The following is a 20,655-nucleotide window of genomic DNA, read 5'->3' as shown; positions in this document are numbered from 1 at the left end:
AAAAGTGGGCGTGGTTATTATCCGATTTCGCTCATTTTCAATACCGATCCTGGGTCCAGATAAACTCGTGTACCGAATTTGGTGAAGATATCTCAATATTTACTCAAGTTATCGTGTTAACGGACGGACGGACGGATGGACGGACATGGCTCAATCAAATGTTTTTTTCGATATTGATGATTTTGATATATGGAAGTCTATATCTATCTCGATTCCTTTATACCTGTACAACCAACCGTTATCCAATCAAAGTTATAATACCCTGTGTACAAGTACAGCTGGATATAAAAACTGTTACGTATACACACCGGTACCCGTCTTTTCACGTGGTACGAATATGTTTGAGTGTAATTGTTTGGTTCTTAATTAAACAAAGTGCCTGTATTGTTTGTGGAACCGTTTGGAAGTAAAATGCTTAACTTTACTTACTGTAACAAAATAAATTTGCATATTGCGAATAAGTTTTTTGCGTGTAAAAACTCTTCTGATTGTGATTTTTCAGTTTATTTGGTTGTTTTCTTTAAGTTGTTTATAACCTTTTATTTTTGACTAATAATTTTTAATTTTCTAGGTGGAAAATTGTTATTACTTTCACATATTATTTTACAGGCTCTGATATCTAGGTAAATTCTAACATGAGAAGGCGGCTAAGATCCCCCACTCGCAGTTTTTGCCTTAGACAATAAAACAGCCGCATCACTAAATAGAGAATGTTGCTGATTTTTTTTTTAGCGCATCGGTTGAGACGCTTCGACGTATTATGAATTGGGATATCTCCACTATATTCCCCGTAGGCTTATTAAAGTATTTTGCATTATTTTTTCTTGCGAGGCTTTCACCTTATCCTCTCAGCTACGGTCTGTTGAGAAGATCCCGTCGGAATCAACGCTTGAAACATCTGTAGAGATGGTACCATCAGAGTGAAATTTTTACTGAAATTTTTACTGACGCGCCATAGAATTGAAGAATAAGCACGAACAGAAAGATTTTTACATATTTCAAAAAATAAAAATAAAAATAAAATATTTCCCCGAGGAACAGACTGATATATATGTACGTGTGCGGGACGTTTAGCCCCAGCTAATCAAATGCCTTGCGACTTTGAAAGAATTGCAACGTGACCCCAACAAACGTAGAGCCTAGTGCTCAACCCGCCTCTCGCTGGGTGCATAAGCATTGCTTTAGATAACCACTGCATCAGTTATAATGCGCGATATACCTCCGAAGAGAGTTTAGGTGGAGCTTCTCTTACAATTTGCGTCGCGCTCCTTTTAATTTTTCCTACAGTTTGGAGGGGCTAGTCCTACTGTTTTACGACCACTGCGACAAAGGAAAAAAATGTGTACGATTTGTCCCGTATACACCGTGGGTGCTCCAGTAGAAATTATTTTGAAGAGCGGGTGGAACATTTTCATCTTCGCTGGGTGCTTCAACGCTGCCTTCGTTTAGGACGACCTAGACGACTTCCGTCTAGAATGTGATCTCTCTCAGAACATTGGTTACCAAGTCGCCCTTCACATCCAGTCTTTCGCTGAATGTTTAGTAACATTTAGAATTTTCCCTATACTCTGTGCCGTATTTTTCGGCCCGGTGACAGTCGTGAGCTTTATGAATCTTTTAATGTTTAAACTTTGGATATGAAAACATTTCCAGATACAGGGAAGTCGCTCGTCCTCAGTCCATTAATTAATATTTGCGATGCTTGTCTAGACAATACTATTTTAAAAAGGAATGATGGCTATAAATAATATCACAACATCTGCAACCGTTTTTGAGTCGATGCGTTGGTTGGTTTTCAAAAGTTTTGAACGTCCTTATCAGGTGTTGCCACGCGCTTTTTCGAGATATTTAAATATAGTTTTTAAGTCAATCTTACAAAGTTGACCATATACAATTTTAGTATTGTAGCTTTATAAATGATGGAAAAATCCCGTTATTATTATCTCATAATTATTTCTCGTTTTGAAAAAATATTTTTTTTTTGCAGGAGTACTAGTCGGGATTTGAAAATTCCGCTGGCCACCTGTGGTTTGCTCCTCCATAGCTGGGCCTCGAATCAGCTCAGCAAACGTTGGGCGGACACCACCTCTTGCATGGTAGCAAGATCTTTCTGGCCGAAAGTGGTTGGCAGGAGGTCTGCCGAAATAATTCGATTCACTAAACCTCACCTATCAATGGTCATTGGGGTTTTGACAGGGCACTGTCCAATGGGTATCCATGCGGTAGGTCTCAATATACTGGAAACTCCACACTGTTGTAGCTGTATGGAGGATGATAAGGTGGAATCACCAAATCACTTTATGCTTGATTGCCCAGCTTCTGCTACAACTAGGCGAAAGTACTTCGGTCGCGACTCACTTGGATCTCCCGAGGATTTATCCAAGGTTGAGATCGGTATAATTCGGAACTTTATCGTTGCTAGCAAACGATTCTCTAAGTAGCTAGATCTACGTCACCGTTATTTTTGTTGTATGTGGTATCACAGCGGACCTTCGTGTTGTCCAATTGAGCTTTCCTTATCAGGGCAGCTACCACCTAACCTAACCTAGTAGTCGCGGTCAGAAGAAGTAGTATATTGAATTTCATTACAAAACATTTCTTTAAATGAAAGTTACGTGAAAAACGTGTAATGACGGGACAAGTATGACAAATAGGCTGACGGGTAGACCGATGAATGGAAGAGCAATGCTAACATAAACTTTTTTTTTCGGTTGACTTAAGTAGGATATAAAAAAAAAAAAAAATTGGTAGGCGATACCGCCGATCAAGTCGAAAGTGGCTACCGAAAAAATCAAATATTTTTTTTTTTTTAAAGTTAAGTTTATTTACATATATACAGTGTGTTGATACGTACAAAAAGTGTATTTTAATGTAATTTCAAAAAATTATTAGACCACTCCCTGAAGAAGGTGTATAAGCATTGAAATGCGCAAAAAAAAAAAAGAGATTCAATAAAACTAGTGCTTTACATATTCCACTCATCACACTAATAGAGTATAAAGACTCAGTTACTCAACATTAACTCAAAATATCACAACATGAAAAGTGTAATTTAGAATATGAACTATCCTTAGCTATGTTAAATGATAGTTCAAGCCACAGAACATTTTTGAAAGCGTAGATGAAACACTTCAAAGAGGTAGCTTTGAAGCTCTCAAACTTGCATATACACAGCATTTACACTCAGAAACATTATTTACAATAGCTTTACATGCAGCAAAGTGTCAGCTTAATAATTAAAAAAAAAAGTTTTATATTGGATATGTGCAAGATATTACAGATTCCCAGCAATTTGTTATACACGCATATACAGAAACTAAAAAAAAATTAAAAAAGGGAGCTTTACTTAAAAACACAAATAATTTCACAATGTATATTTGTGTTGTTGCAGGTGCGATTCGAGTGCGTCTGTAATTTCTAGTGCAGTGCGTTGTAGTAGAGACAAAATCAAGAAAAAAAATAAAATCAAAATATCTATGCCATATTCATGTCACTACTCTAGTACTACAACTACAAATGCAATATTCGGTTACAGAATTGCAAATAAATACGAATGCAATAGAGTGATGGTTGCAAATTTCCTAGTAAATACAGCATTCCGTCATTATGAGCGCTCTAACGTTTCACACTTTTACTCACACTCATCGATAAACTGGGAATGCTATAGCAATGATCCTGCACGTTAAGTAGATCATCGCCACCGCTGCTCTCATCCTCATCTGCATCGGCAGAACTGGTTGAATCAAAACGTGCCGTAGATTCGATATGGAAATTTGATTTATTTATATGCTTCTCTGGAGGACAAGTACAAAAGTCTTCGGCATTCATCGCAGTATTTTTTGACTCACACTGCGCGCTCTCGTCTCTTTTGAGACCAATAAAATCTTTACTAAAATCGAACATCGTTTTTGTGGGATGCACGCGTCGTCTCTTAGTACATTGCTTACATATTTTATCACGTTTCATTTGGAAGCTGAGTATTTTGGCATGGAATGTTTGACGTAGAGCTTTGGATTTCTTTTGTATTTTTGGCACTTTAAAGCGTAGTTTAGTGCTGATTGCTGTTGGCTCGGTTTTGGACGGATTTGTTTGTTCATTAGAGGAAGTTTGTGTTGTACATGAGCTTGTATTATCTGTTGAGCAATCATTGTTGTTATTATTTGGCGTTTTCTCGCAATTCGCATTACCGTTAGACTTTGATTTAGGTGTGTTAGCACTTGTTGGTATTGTTGCTGTGCCACTCTCTTTTGCATTTATGGACGGATTCTCATTTACTTTACTTGTACTCTCGTTCGTGCTCTCTGCACATTTGCCCAGCTCTGGATTAAGCAATTCAAACAGATCGTTATTCTCTCTATACTCTACCAATGTTATGGTAGTCTTGGGCGCTTTTTGTAGCGCACTCTTTTTCGTAAACTCTCTGATATTTGTCAAAATCACATTTATGGACTTTTGCGAGAAGGAAACGGAACGATTTTTCGTATTACCGCCGCCACTGTCGCTATCTTTGTCTTTACGTGACGCGCTTGGTCTGCAGTCAGAGCTTGAGCTGGATGTACGTTTGGAAGAGCAATGCGCTTCTTGCTCTTCGGCGCTTTTGGTGCGCGTTGTCACTCCCGTGGGCTCGGCGGCCTCAATAGCATCGAGGTTTAGTTGCGTGCGGGCTACTGCGGCTTGCAGCGGCAGATGTCGCTTTAATCGATCATCCAGCGTGCGATTAAGTTCATCAATTTTATCTAAATGGGCATCGATCGAGCTTTTCACAGCAGTTTCCTGTGTGGGCGTTGGCGTGGGCGTGCGCACTGCCTTTTGGGGACTTTTACAATTTTCTGCCGCCACTACCTCGATTTCTTTCTTCTCAACCACTTCTGTTCGCACCTCTACCGCTCGCTCTATTGGCAATCTTGTACTATCCTCACGATTTATTTCGATTTTTACATTTTCCTGCTGCCGCAAGGTCAACTCGCCACTTCGTACACTATCACAGTCACCCCCCAACGATTCACAGCCCCCTCCTAACAAATCTGAGTATATGTTATTGTTGTTGTTGTAATTTTTGTGTTCATCTAACTGGTGCACATCTTCACTTGGGTTAGTATCAATGGATATAACAAAAGCTGTAGGCGTTTCTTCTTCATTCAAACATAACATTGAAAGCTGCGTACGGCGTAATTTGGGACACATGTTTGCATTAGCAGCACGTTCGCTACGATCAAACATGATCACTGTATCGGGATCTAATATATCATGTAGACCGTAGCCAGTTGTGTTAGCTTCTAGGCTAGTTGCCATGCGCAAGGGATTAGTAATGGGTTCATATTTGGCAGGACTCGTATTTACCGATAGAGATCCAAGACTCTGTGAACGCGGTTGGAGTTTGTTGAAACGTTGTGTGCTCGTACGTGTTACGGTAGGCGTGGTCGGTTGTGGTGTCGATTTACGTTTGAAAGGTCGTCCGCGCCATAGGGTAAGCACGCCACCGCGTCGTCGAAGTTCGGTCATAATACTTACGCCTGTGGAACTAGTTGATGCTGCAGAACTCCGCTAGTCGGTGTTAAAAGTTTTTATTTTAATTGTATTGGTGTTTGTTTTTGTTTTTGTAAAGTTTTGTTCGTTGTGTGTTTTAAGTGTTTCAGAAAAAAGTGAATGGAAAAGTTTGAATGGAGAAAGAGAGAGTTGAATTATTAAATAAACGTCTAGATTTTAAGTTGTTTGTGTGGGAGAATAACCTCGACCTAAGGTCCCTAGTCTCGCCTTTTCCTTAGTCTTGAAGTGCTTTAGAAGACGCATCGAAAATTTATATTAAAGCGTTAGAAGGAAGGAGTTATCAAGAAATTATTAGGCTTAGGTTATGTTGGGATGTAGTTTTCTCTGAAACAGGAACGCCGGCTCTTAATTATTCAACCAATGGCAATAATACATTTGTGATAAGAGTGCGAAGCCTCTGAATAAGTGATTTGATTTTAAGCGGTGCGAACGTCCAAAGAAAGTATTCAGAATATTGAGGAGCATCATATTGGATAGTGTTCCGCGAAATTGCTTCGGTCATGCATTTGATATACTAATCCGATGAATACATGACCAATAGGCGACTGGAAACGGTTATCGGAACTGCGGAGGACCCTACTAACTACCATGCTAGGCTTCCGTGTACTTATTTTACGCCACAGCATCTGAATGATGCTGTGATAGGGTTGCAGAATGACCACGCCTATTTGGGTGAGTATAAGTACTACAAGTTGTATTACTCAACTCTTTGTTGTTGTTCTTGATGGAAGTTGGACCTCGTCGATTACAGTAGAGGTGTTTTAGCGGAATTCACTGTGATTAAGGATGCAGTGAATAGAACGCTATACAGTGTTCTTACAGTTAGACTCGGATAGTCTAGCAGAAATTAATGATGATGTAATCGGGTGCACCAAAGTGGTGTGAATATTTCTTGAGGGGTGTAGAGCGACCATACTGGGATGAAGTCATTGGATTCACTATGGTTCATTTATTCCTCATGATAGCTGTATGTACTGGGCCTTTTCCATGATGACCCAATGGGATGCGGCTCAACATACTTTTTTGTCTCTGGGAGCTGGAAACTATCCCCAGCTTATTCACGATGCGGTCATTGAAAATGGATAAACAACACTGCCACCCATTAAATTAAAATCTGCCACAGAAATCAAGTCGTTTAACGCCAAAGCCTGTGTGGTCCGGCAAATGGAGAAGTGGGCCTGAGTTTGACTTGAAGCAACTCAAGGTCAGGCAATCCTCAATTCCTCACTCTTGCAGTGCCTCTGAAGCGCAGATCTATTCTCTAAGAAAAGCAGCTATATTGCTTCATATAATGGCTGTGGCGAGTAATAAAACGATTTTTTACGGTGGTGTAAAGCCTCGGTAAAGCTCATAAGTTAACTCAAACTCACTCTTTGCTGGGGACCCGGGCACAGCATTATCGAAGAGCACAACTAAGTTGAGGTAGAAAGATCCCAAATGGACATAACGAACTTGCTACGGGCTAAACGGGAGGATTGCGGTATCTGAAGATTCTCCGAATTCTGTAACTGCAAACAGAATGACTTACATGCTTATCCTTTTGATAGTCTCGCGGACGAGAGTGCGGTAGAGATTAAGTTAGGAATGTAAGCGTTTTAAAAAGGAGCATGTATAGAATATCTAATTGGACGAATGTACATTCACCTAACACTCACGGAGAGTATTCAAAATAGACAAAAATATGGAAGTGTGGCAATATTCAGTGCATGCACTCAAAAAATAAACTGCTCGATGATTTCTCTCTAATTAGAACATCGAAGGTTCAGTCTTATCCAAGAATTTCTGACATTTTTCGTTTCGGTAAGCAATTCATGCAGCATTTTGCAGTACGAGGCGTTTACCGTTGCTCATTACTTTGGCGTATGTTACAAAGAAACACCTGCTCCAAGAACTTCGGTCTGCCAAGCATGCTAAAGGAGAGAACTGAAAACAGCTTGTCCCCAATTCAGTAAAACATGGCCGAATCAGGTTCGTATACACTCTAGAATATACATAATCTTAAAACGGAGTTGGCACATTTACTGTTATCTTTGAAAACCGGAACACTGTCTGAGAGGCCGAAAAGTTTCTCGTAACGGTGGGAAAGACGAGTAGATGGAATATGTTATAAAGGATTAGATACCGCTTCGGAGGGCTTTTTTTTACCTTTCGAGATGAAGCGATTTTGTGAACTTCTTTCATATGGCTTCTGTGAGCCGCTGGTCGGAGCATTATACATATCTGAGATTTGACGGACTATTTTTTTTAAATGTTTCGATGCAGTCTATGTGTCAACGACCTCCTGATAACTAAACTAATTTGTGGTACTAATAGTGAACATAAAGAGCTTAGGTTTTTGTCTGGAACACGGCGCGACTTTAAATGCGAAATCTAACTTTTCGATACATCTATTAGTATAACCTAAGGTACTTGTGCTAACAACTTCATATTAAAGGCCTAAATATAAACTTGATTTACGAAAAAGCACCCAAAACCAGTGCAACCAGTTTCCGTGAGCTTAAAACTATCTTGGAATTTCTGAAACTGAAATACGTTAGCTATTTAGTTCAGACCTTCACCCGATTTGTGTGCTATATAATAATACGGGTATAGACTCTGTGTGTATCCTTGCTTATTTTGCTTACCTGATTATCGTTATTAAAACTATTTTCTATGAAATTCGGTTCTAAATGATCATCACAGCCCGATGGTAATTCCTCGCAACCAATTTCATTTAATGCACATTTAATCATATCAACCAGTTTTTGTTTTTGTTTCTCTTGACAACGCAGAGCATTGAGGTCCTTTGATTGGCGACTATAATGTTTTCGAAAGAAGAAAATTACAGATTAATGAATTAGAAAGTCTTCTCGAAGTCAGATTTAGTTTTGCGGCAAACCGGAGTCGGCATTGGGCCATCTTCAGCGGAATTTATCGTTTTGACCTATTTTTTTTTATCGTTTACCTTGTATTTATACAAACTTATACATATACAACCATTTTCTGGGCATAGAGGGCGTGCACGCTTCTGTTCGAGGACTCGGATGGGGGACACGAGGTTTACATTTACTCAGATAGAACAATCACTTCGTCTAAGACCGTCAGCAGCTCCAAGAGTTCGCTTCAAGCCGCAGCTAAATTCGCAAACATAACTCACATATGAGTCCTTGGTGGTCACAAGAACTTCGAAGGCAACAAGAAAGGCAGAGGCATCGCTAGAGGCTGCGAAGGCGGTCGATATGCATCGTCCACTTACATCTATCGAAAGAAACATACATAGCAGATTCAAGGAGTTAGCACTCTCCAACTAGTACTCGGCGGACAGTTGCAAGGTAACCAAGCAAATATGTCCGAATTACGACAGTAAGAGAACATAGGACCTACTAAATAGGTCAAGAAAAGAAATCTTTATTATCACTGCTACAATCATAGGCCACCGACCGCTTGGCCTGCATGCTGACATAATGGGAATCCATTTTAACAGCATTTGCACGAGCTGCGGCGAGAAGGGCAGCAAAGAAACAGTCGCGCACTACCCAGCTGTAGAACACACTAGGATTCTAACTATGGGCTATTATATACTGACGAAACTTAAGGAAGAAGCTAAATGCTCTGTAAATGATCTCATAAAGGCGGCCGCCGTGGTGTGATGGTAGCGTGCTCTACCTACTACACAAACAAGGTTTTTCAATTAGAAGAAAATTTTTCTAAGCGGGGTTGCACCTCGGCAGTCCTTGGCAAACACTCCGAGTGTATCTGCCTTGCATTCTGAGTCGGCATAAAACAAGTAGATAACGTCCCGGCAATTTGTAGGAAAAATTAAAAAGAGTACGATGCAAATTGAAAGAGAAGCTCGGCTTAAAATCTCTTCGGAGGTTATGGCGCCTTACATTTATTTTATTCATTAATGAACATAAATGGTTTGAACTGAGTACGATATTAACAGTAATTGGTTCCAGGAAAAATGTGCATCAAAATGGCGCCCCGTACGCTACTTGGGCTCAGCTCTTTGATATCTGGAGACACAGTAACCGACCAACCAACAACCATTCTGCTTATGGTCCTACGAACTATAAATACGAGACGAACGATAAAAAAGAGATCCGAACGAATGTCACTGAAGATGGCACAACAATGAAAATGGTTTATTTGTAAATCAAATTTAATGATGAAATATGACGGAAAATCGTTCCAGTATACATTAATGATCCTTTTTTTGGAAAATTAACAAGCAAAAATTTTACAATATTTTATCCACCTACTTTTGACTGTCTTTTGGTGATTGTATGCCATTGCTTGCTGTGCTGCCATTTCGCGTAATACTGCCATTCGCTATTGGTGAGCCACCATTCGCTTGCTCAACCATTTTTAGCTGCTTCTCTTGGCACTCCTTAACTGACATTTCCAGATCAATAAGACGTGAGCGCAACCAATCGACTGTGAGATTATCAACTGTCAGCGTATTTGATTGTAATTTGCCTGGTATATCCTCGATGAGTGAATCATCAAATTGAAATACTAGCGGTGTGGTGGGGGAGGTTCTGTTAGACAAAGAAAAATTTATTTAATATGACTTTTATTTCGAAATTATTTACAATTTACTTATGCTTTTCGGTGAATTCCCGATATTCCTCACTGGGATTTATGCTATTTATCACATTGTCGATACGTTTTTGTATTTCTTTGAATTTATCAGATGTCAGATCACCATGCTGACTGGTCTCTTGTAATATATTCTTCCATAATAAAATGAAGCTTTCTTGCACTGATTGCTGATGCTCTAACAGTCCAGGTAACAATACTGTGCGGAAATCTTTCTCCACTTCAATGGCCTCTGTGATCGAGAGCACATATTCATTGTGTGTGAGATGCAGTTTACGGCATGCTTTCTGATATTTATCGCGTACATCGTCCAATTTGCGACCACCACGACCGGCTGTGAATAGAAAAAAGTCGTATGAGTTTTAGAATTGCTTTAAAATACTAGGCGGCTTGTCGTTTAGGAGTGAGATTTGGAGAATAAGGTCACAAGCTAAGGAAAAAGGTACCGCCGCAAGCGTTGAGTCGGATGTGGAGAGATAAAGCAGCGCCGAAATCAGTCGGAAAGAATTGAGTGAAAAGATCGGGATGGGGAGGCTTCGTGCGGAGTAAAGAGGAAGCGATCGGCTCCAGGGATTAGCCCGCCTTTAAGAGACTGAAGGGACCCATTCTAATATCTGTGAGACAGTTTTACCCCATTCAAAATACATGTGGGTCTATATCTGTATCACATACATATCCAAGTAACGAGGAGCAACTACCTGGAAATCTGCAACTCAGAAATAGGAAGTAAGCGGTGGTGATATACCATCAACAGAGAGCATGGATGCGGAAATGTATTATAAGCCAAAGACAGATAACATCAAGACTTCGGCTTTCTCGGAGCGGTCAAAGGGGGATAACGGTGAGACTCCGGCTGTTCGCGTGAGGGTAAGTGACTTAGCAAAGCGATTTATGTCTGTGGTGGAGATTTTTCATAGTAATCCCTTCGGGCGGATGTCTTCCGAAAGGTGGAAAGGGAGCTTAATAGTACAATGATACTAAGTTGATGGCGTACAAAAATATCGCTACCTTGAAAGGATAAGGAATGGAACCCAGAGTTGAATGTACTTCAGAGTGGAAGCTACTTCGCTTGCCTTGCATCATTTAGGAGGGTCAGAGCAGGCAAATGACATTTTTTGCACGGAGCTAGGGGAAAAAACTTGATCCTCTGCGCCTCGGAAAAGACATTTGCAAAGGCAAGAGTCATAACATGTTAGAAGTGGTAGAGAAAGGGACCTTAAATGCATTGAATTAAGGGAGTAAGAAGAGGACGAAGATGACTCCCAGCGGATTAGGGGGGCGACTAAAATACCAAACTGATTCAAGGGGCTATGCAGCGCAACCCTTTCAAGGGGTTGCCAGCGCAATTTATGGCTTCTCCGACCCAATTGTCAACCTCACCTATCCGTGACGAGTTGTGTTTCTTTAGCAGCCGAGGCTCTGGCGACCCTAATTTCCTCATGGATCTAGGGAGTGGAAGGGCGGGATGGCCTAGAAGGTTTAATGGGGTCATATTAACACATTTCCGAGATTGTTGGGTTAGTACCTTAATGGTGCTTGTTACCGGAATGTACCGTATCTGCATTCCGCAAAGGAACATCAACATTGATAACACTCCACAAAACCTTCGGGGAGTGTTCTTATCGCTACATCAACGAAAACAACAGGACGTACATATATGAAACGACATAGAAGTTGGATGGGAATGAACCATGCTGTGGTCCCACATATAATAAGCGCACTCCTCCTACCCCTTGGGAATTATTGCTTTGCCGTGGCGCTGTTCCCGAAGCCATTTCTATGATCGAAAGCAGAGGGGTTTGAGCTCATCGCAACGTAGGTAGGGCAACAAGTATACTATATTACATCAGCAAAAAGAATTTTGCAGTTTTAGCTATTAGCGGAAGCAAGAAAAGGCCTTTATTCTGTCGTTCGACGACTTGTCTCATAACGTGAAAACATCGCGAAGAGAGGTCTAAAGGCTGGTGTATAATAAATAAAAATAAATAAATATAAGGAGCGATAACCTCCGAAGTGATCTAAGGCCGAGCTTCTCTTCCAATTTGCGTCGTGCTCCTCTTGAGTTTCCCTACAAATTGGCCGGACGGGACCTACATGATTTTATGCCGACTCTGAACGGCATCTGCAAGGCAGATGAGTTTTCACTGAGAGCTTTTCATGGCAGAAACACACCCGGAGCGCTTGCCAAACACTGCAAAGGGGCGACCCCGCTTAGAAAAATTTTCTTCTAATTGAAAAACCTTATTTCTAAAATTTTTTAAGTTGGTTTGCCCGGGGTTTGAACCCAGGGCATCCGGTGTGGTAGGCGGAGCACGCTACCATCACACCACGGTGGCCGCAAAGGCTGGTGTGTGCATAAGGGCAAAGGGGATGAGCTGTGTTAGGCAAGGAACCGTAGCCGAGACCTTAGTAAAAGCGCACAATTAATCCTGCGCTCGAAGGTAATTCAGTGACAAAGCAAAGCTACCATGACCGAGAGAAGAGCTGGACCGCGAGAAGTGTGGGGTGAAAACAGGGATGTTTAAGATCTACCAACCGAAAATAGGCCGAGCAAAGAGATCCTCTTGGAAAAACTTGTTTGCAGACTGCTCTGGTAAAAAAAAAAGCAATACTAAAGAAAGTTTTGTGTAAGGGAGAAATTGTTTATGAACTGATAAAAAGGAGAATGGGGAGTGGTCGCGTTTCAGTGAAGATTCCACCTAGGCACTTATTGAGGTATATTTTCCTTCGAGAGAAGAGCCAATGTATAGTACTAATATTTTGATCTCCAATCTTTGCATACCACTGAACCTTAAACCATTCGCTTGAAGGATGGCTCGCATCGTCAGCCTACCAAAAGAGAGAAATATTAGCCATTTGTAGCCTAAATGCAACAGGTCTAACATGTGTCTCTAGGCCAGTGGTCGGCAAAAATTCAAATATAGGAGGTATTAGTGAGAGCATTAGCATCCCAGCAGGAAATTTAAGATGAAATGGCAACATGCGTTTATTAAAAACACCTTTTGTAGAATTTGATTTTTGATTCAGAAATAGTTTGAAATACTCCCAAGTCCCTTAGTTGATCAAGTAGTAGTCGCTTCGAAAAGTAACCGATATTTTCAAATGTAAATACACATGAAACTTGGATTGTCAAGGCGGCTTGACACGGCAAAGACCGCAAATATAGTGGCGATCACTCGCTTGAAACATCGTGTATCCGAAACTAGAACGGGTACCGCAGCCAGAGTGTGCAGAATGTTTAAAAAATATGCGGCTGAGCTAAAAAAAACATAGAGATTCATGCATGTTAATTTTTTTGACTAGTTCGCTAAGTTAGTTTAAATATTCTTTAGTAATTTTTTGCTGAGCACAATTTTAATTTCTTTTTGGATCAGGAAGAAAGTCAGTTCAGAATGAGACTGTTGCAGCTTAAAAAAAAATTAAAAAAAAAAAATTATATTGATTACCTATAACAAATCTAAAGAGGTAACAACCTACCCTAAACATGTTTAGACCATCAGTTAATTACGGAAAGGCCGTCTTAACAGTTGCGTTTCCCCATCATAAATATTTCCCAAAGGGAATCTTAAAAATTGTGCGACATCCGTGCACAGTGTTTATTCGGTGCTGTCTCCCTAACGACTGAACGCGGGAGAGTAAGAGCCCCGTCACATAAGCAGTTTTTCAGTTTAACTAAATCCTATGTATTTTTATGGAGAACGATAGATAGAGCTACACTGGCGCCATCTGGCATGAAAAAGTAGCAAAATTGCAACTTTTGTTGCAAGCAAAACATAAGAAGAAGAATTTGACATTTGCTTTGGCTAAGAGTGCTGGCACACTTTGGAAGTGAAATTATTTTTCCTACTCGTTGGTAACTTTTCTAAAATTTTTCGCAATTAAAATGAATACGACACAAAATATGTTAGTAGGTATTTTTGTTTTATAGGGAGAATGTTTATAACAGTGCTTCGCGAAATTTTGTATGTAAATGGGCAGGGCGAAATAAACTTCAATTGGCAAGTCTGGAGTTCCTTCATATTTATAAAAGCAACATCTTGGTTGATTGTGGCGATGTTACTGGAATGCATAAGCTTGTGTTAAACGCATCTATAAGAAAAATTTCATTGTGCCGCGGTCTTAAGAATATATGGGATAACAGTGGCTCAATTGAGCTATGGCGCGCCGACCACTGCTGCATGCTAATAATGATCATTCTCAATGGATATTGCCAGTCCTAGCAGATGTCATAGGTGCGAGTTGCAATGGGATACGATTAAGCACGTTCTGTAGTCGGGCATACGCTCGCCAATTTAAAGACTGACAGAGCTTTCAGATTAAGAAGCGGAAAATAGGATAGGAAAAATTTGTTTGTATTTGTCAAGAGAACAGAGTTTGGTCGTTGAGCAAACTTCTGATAACACCATGAAAACAATGTCACTGTGGCTGAACAGTTCGAATTATTTCTTCCAAGATAAGAAACCATCACAAGGTGGGTAATATAATTTAGGCATCATAAAGCTTGTGGATAGTTCATGGAATATTAATATACTTAAAACTTGGATTTGATGACTTGGTTTACTTACATTTTATGTAGTGTTCTTCAAAACGTGTACGCAGTGCTTTATAGCCCTCTAAATGTTTCTGGTATTCAGCCTTTTTACGTACAACTTCGTCTGTGAGCTGGAAGAAAATAAAAAACAAAAGTAAGTTATAAAAATACTTTGAAGATAAGAACTTTTAGTAATATATAAGATACAAATTTATTAATTTCATGTTATATATCAAAAGTGCGTAAGAAATCCACAAAAACTATAGATTTAAAAAAATAAATTCTTTGGATCGATGTGAGCCACCCTAACGTGCATATACGCGTAAGTACACCATTGCGTATGAAATCTGGTATAAATAAAAAACTTAATTAGTTGCCCTCGTCTTAACCAAGTCATTGTCTCTTTCCTCGAACTGACATACATTTATACATGTGTAAGAGGTATGTAGTACTACGTGTTACATCACATCTCATGCGAAATGCAGCAAATTGTCCGGTACTCGAGACAAAAACACGTCTGCATACCAGATAGTAATTTTATGACGTTTATGTGAGAAACATGTCTGTCTGTCTGTCCGCACATTCAAATTAAAATATATGTTAACATACACATGTGCAAAATGCAATTGTTTGGCCCAAAAACCCACTGCATTATTTATATGAGAAAGTGAGATATTAATGGCTAATTTAATAGTGGATTATTTTTTACTGCTGGTGTTGAAGGCTCAGAGGTGTTGTTGTCGGTGTATTACAATGGAAATAATGGGCGCTTGCAGCGAACACCACGGTTGACCAATCGTTGAGTGATAACTTTTTGAACATACCGTTCATTATTTTTGATCCATTTAACGGGTTGGGATTTTACGCCAAATTACTAAACATACATTTTTTTCGCTATATTCGCTCAATGTGTTTATGCGGGTTATTGACAGTTCTGTGACATTTTAAAGTATTACTTATGAATACAATTTTTGCTCTTAATATTATATTGAAGTGTGCAAAATAATTTAGGAAGTCTTTTTTTTTAAAACATGAGGATAACGATTTCATTTGGCAGTTGGCTCAACTCGCCGTTCATAGAACACATTTTTCATCACTCGCATCGTATCAACAAAAATTGTGTTCACTGTAAGCCTACAATGTACATGTATTAAATCCGCAAAATATCTTTGTAAATGTTGCGGCAAGCTTATCACATCACTAATCCTCTAGTGAGTAAATGCTGACGAAATAACAACACTCCACACACCCCTAGGCAGCAACGATGTATATAACACCGAGTTTTGAGCACATGCCCAGCAACTACGGGCGAGCTGAGCTGAAAACGACGTTAGTTGAACTATACACACATATGTATATAGCAGCGAATACGAGATACAGAGGAAAAAAAAGTTAATAAGCAACTATTCGGAAAGGTTGTTCGCGAAAAGTCTATACCCTGGGAGAAATATTGGCGAACAAACTGAGTGGTATATAAGCAGCGAAATCTAAGAAACGATTAATCAGTTTTATTTTCACACGTTGTAGGTGAAGTATGCGATTACATTGTGAAGTTGTAGAAGCATGTTCGTGGCGAATAAAGAAAATTTTGATGTACGGAATAGGTACTGGAGTTTATTTTTTTGATGGTGCAGTGAGAGGAACCGATAAACTAGCAAGAAATAAAAGAGAATTCTAAAAAATTCATAATAATTGGTGTCAGAACAGGAATTGTTGAATAGATTCCGAAGATTTGAAAGACAGCTCGAAAATTCCAAAGTTGAGTTAAGTGTTGATCCAGCAACTCAAAAAGGAGTTGGAAGTTCGCGTATTGAATACTACTAGCATTAAATACGAACTACAATCACGACTGCTGGTAATAATAAAATCAGAAGAAATCGACTTGAAGGAACACACTTTTCACTATGATGTAGAAGAGTCAGCGAATAAAACTGTAGATAAAATACAGAGTGGGATTATATTAGAAAGTGTGGACGGAATGGCGATGCGATCAGTGCTGAAGCAAATTTTGTCACAAACATACACAGAAATTCATTACAGGTAGAAGACGCACATCATCCAAACTTGAAGCTCTAGCGGAGTGCTTATCGTAGCAGATGGCATAAATGTCTTCGCAATTAGAAGCACAGGAAGCAAGGGTATCATTAAAACTGGAAGCGCAAGATTCGAAATTCGCACAATTACATGATAAAGTAGAGGCATTAGACAATGCTTTGAAAGCTCGTATCAATGAGTTGCAAATAAATCGTCCAGCTGTTTCAGCGAGCCATACGAAGGTAATAACGACGTCTCTCTTCTTTTCCAGGTATTTAAGCTCCAATTTGAGAAAACTTCAGCAGTAAAGAGCTTACCTAAAACGAGGAAAAACATTTTCTAAGAAAATATTTTTTTTTTAATTCAGGAAAATTTCAATACAATGAGCTTACTTACTTACTTACTTAATTGGCGCTTAAGCGTTTAAACAAGGAGATAGGTTTTCTTATTTTTGTATAAAACTTTTTATTACTTTGAGGAAAAGTTTTCTTCCTGCACGTCGCGAAGCGAGCAATTATCAACAGTCTGAACTCGATTGAAGTTCATTCGGCCTTAACAAACTGTATTGGCTTCATGTGAAGTTGCAGAATGATCACGTCACGATGGAGTCTATGCGAGGCAGCAAAGTCTGTAAACAGAGTAATGCCGCAGTGCAGGTTTTATCACCAACGCAGTGGGTGCTGGTCATCAACCATATGCAGATGATGTTTCAGTCATCATAAGCGGCAGATGCACAATCAGCTTTCTGATGGATTAGATACTTCGGGATGTACATGCCTGTTCATATGGAGTCGGGTTAATCGCCAACGCACAAAAACCGATCTAGTGTTATTTAATAGGAAATATAAGGTCCATATTTGAACTAAGCTTAAGGGCTAACCCTATAAGAAAAATAAAGCACAAAATAGTTATACTAGATAGCAAGTTGTCGTGGAAGCTCCATGTGAAAGAGAGAGCGAAAAAAGTATCCGCGGCACTGTATGCATGCAAGAGGATACTCGGATGCACGTGGTATTTACAATCGTCAAAACCATACTTTACTATGGGGCCCTTATTTTGTGGACAGCCACGCAAAAAAGTACGCTTACCAAAAACTTGGAGGGTGTATGCAGATTATCAATGATAAGCATAACGACAGCTCTAAAAACTACCACGACAACAGCGTTGCATGCCATTGTACACATCCCGTCTACAGACCTATTGGCCAAAAAATATCGCGTTAGCAACTACAACAAGGCTTAGGGCCTCGGCCTAGGGCTGAAGTGCAAGCCATATGGCCTTAGCAGTATATCGACTTCTAAGATCACGGAAGGGGTCGCGTCTGCTGTTTGCTGTGTCGATGCGTAAATAATTAGATCCTAGAAGCTGTCAGATTACTGAAGCGTTCTTTCAGGCAGAAGTTATAGCTGTGTAGAAAGAAGTACAAAATTCTGGAAGAAGTGCTTAAGCCGCAGTCGTATATATGTGACCCGGTCTCTGAAAAGGTGGCTTATGACACAAAAAAGAAATTGCGAGAAACAGCTGTTAACAGATGTTTTTTTTTTAAGACATAAGCCAACTTTTCATAGACCGGGTTACATGTATTGATAGTCAGGAGACGATTAAGGCAGTAATCTCACAATGTGCTTCGTCAAGAAGTGTTCTGGAATGCAAAGGAACATTGGAAAACTGCGCAAAGGCCGAATAGAACATCTATACTGGGTTCCCTGTCATAAAGGGATAGAAGGTAACGAAAAGGCCGATGAGTTGGCAAAGGAGGTTGCAGCACACGCTGAATCTACGGTAGATGTCCCAACCCTTTTGGGAGAAATCAAAAGGAGACCGGAGTTGTGAACCATCAAGCAGGAAATGCGTGGAAAAAAGTGCGGGTGCAAAATATCTAAGATCAGTTGCAAATCATATGATATTAGACACACATAGTGGCGAATACTTAAGGTGCACGATAAACATACTAACTGGACACTGCCTTCTGACGTAACATGCTTATGGCCTCAGTTATAAGCATGTGTAGGAATTGTGAGATTCGGGAAGAAGCGATTGAGATCGTTCCGTGTTCGTGTCCTGCGCTCACCAGATCAAAGCTCCAGCTATTAGGGGTGGCAGAGTTGCCACATTTCAAGACAGCAATTAAGCTAGAAAACGTCTAGCATTTGCCAGGAGGATGGAGTTATTCTATAACATAACAGTCTTGGCACCTAATTGGGATTCTTTCGTTTGGTCGCCAAACAAATTCTGGTAGCACTATGGACACATTCAAACTCTATGAGGTCTTTATTGACAAGCCAGTTCAACCTAGTGGTGTACTCGACTGTAAAGTTGTGAACCTCGACTAGGAATCCATAATAATATAATTTTGTTTATACAACTGTCTTCTATAACAAAAAAAAAAACATTTTAGTTTTTGAGGAAATTACTTGTCTAGATTAAGGGAGGTGTTCCCATGGTGCAAAATCAATTCCATTTTTACTTCGTTTTCAGGAATTTTTTTGTGTGTGGATATCGAAAATATCGATTACGCCGCATATTGTTAGTTAGTAGTTAACCTGTTTGAAATTTGAATATTTACTTTAAGCCGGGTTTTTAAATTAAATATAAAAGCTGCATTTTTTATATCATTTTAGGTTAGTTTATGTATTTTAATTTCAACATATAATCGTTGCTAACTGAAGCCATTAAATACACAATCGAAACAAAATCATGGAAGTAAAATCAACTAAATTTTTTTATTAACATTCCTGCAACTTTGATTACCCAAATGGTTGTTTGCATTTTGCCCAACTTTTTTATACTCAGTTGAGCAGAGCTCACAGAGCATATTAACTTTGATTGGATAACGGTTGGTTGTACAGGTATAAATGAATCGAGATAGATATAGACTTCCATATATCAAAATCATCAGGATCGAAAACAAATTTTATTGAGCCATGTCCGTCCGTCCGTTAACACGATAACTTGAGTAAATTTTGAGGTATCTTTATGAAATTTGGTATGTGGGTTCCTGAGCACTCATCTCAGATCGCTATTTAAAATGAACGATATCGGACTATAACCACGCCCACTTTTTCGATATCGAAAAATTCGAAAATCCGAAAAAGTGCGATAATTCATTACCAAAGACGGATAAAGCGATGAAACTTGGTAGGTGAGTTGAATTTATGACGCAGAATAGAAAATTAGTAAAATTTTGGACAATTGCGTGGCACCGCCCCTTTAAAAGAAGGTAATTTAAAATTTTGCAAGCTGTAATTTGGCAGCCGTTGAAGATATCATGATGAAATTTGGCAGGAATGTTACTCCTATTACTATTTGTGTGCTTAATAAAAATTAGCAAAATCGGAGAACGACCACGCCCACTTTTAAAAAAAAAATTTTTTTAAAGTAAAATTTTAACAAAAAATTTAATATCTTTACAGTATATAAGTAAATTATGTCAACATTCAACTCCAGTAATTATATGGTGCAACAAAATACAAAAATAAAAGAAAATTTCAAAATGGGCGTGGCTCCGCCCTTTTTCATTTAATTTGTCTAGGATACTTTTAATGCCATAAGTCTAACAAAAATGTACCAATCCTTGTGAAATTTGGTAGGTGCATAGATTCTAGGACGATAACTTATTTCTGTGAAAAAGGGCAAAATTAGTTGAAGCCACGCCCAGTTTTTATACACAGTCGACCGTCTGTCCTTCCGTTCGGCCGTTAACACGATAACTTGACCAAAAATCGATATATCTCTACTAAACTCAGTTCACGTACTTATATGAACTCACTTTGTATTGGTGTAAAAAATGGCCGAAATCCGACTATGACCACGCCCACTTTTTCGATATCGAAAATTACGAAAAACGAAAAAATGCCATAATTCTATACCAAATACGAAAAGAGGGATGAAACATGGTATTTGGATTGGTTTATTAACACAAAATATAACTTTAGAAAAAAACTTTGTAAAATGGGTGTGAC

At 39.2% G+C, this 20,655-nt stretch overlaps 1 protein-coding gene across 2 annotated transcripts in view; it reads right to left on the bottom strand.

The window, feature by feature from the left end:
• FER (tyrosine-protein kinase Fer) overlaps positions 1-20,655 on the bottom strand; it is a 198,682-nt gene that overhangs the window by 25,396 nt on the left and 152,631 nt on the right. Inside the window, exons 3-7 of one of the 2 annotated variants that reach the window (XM_067761495.1) lie at positions 14,694-14,790; positions 10,129-10,462; positions 9,789-10,067; positions 8,172-8,343; positions 5,341-5,544 (exon numbers count right to left, since the gene is read on the bottom strand). In XM_067761495.1, coding sequence (XP_067617596.1) covers positions 5,341-5,544; positions 8,172-8,343; positions 9,789-10,067; positions 10,129-10,462; positions 14,694-14,790 — 1,086 coding nt within the window. The remainder of the gene's footprint in view (positions 1-5,340; positions 5,545-8,171; positions 8,344-9,788; positions 10,068-10,128; positions 10,463-14,693; positions 14,791-20,655) is intronic. The other variant, XM_067761496.1, reaches the window with a different exon arrangement.

Source organism: Eurosta solidaginis, chromosome 1 (genome assembly GCF_040869045.1).
Source record: "Eurosta solidaginis isolate ZX-2024a chromosome 1, ASM4086904v1, whole genome shotgun sequence".
Classification (NCBI taxonomy): Eukaryota; Metazoa; Arthropoda; class Insecta; order Diptera; family Tephritidae; genus Eurosta; species Eurosta solidaginis.
The sequence above is the reverse complement of the archived record's forward strand: the minus strand, read 5'-3'. Positions and strand labels throughout refer to the sequence as shown.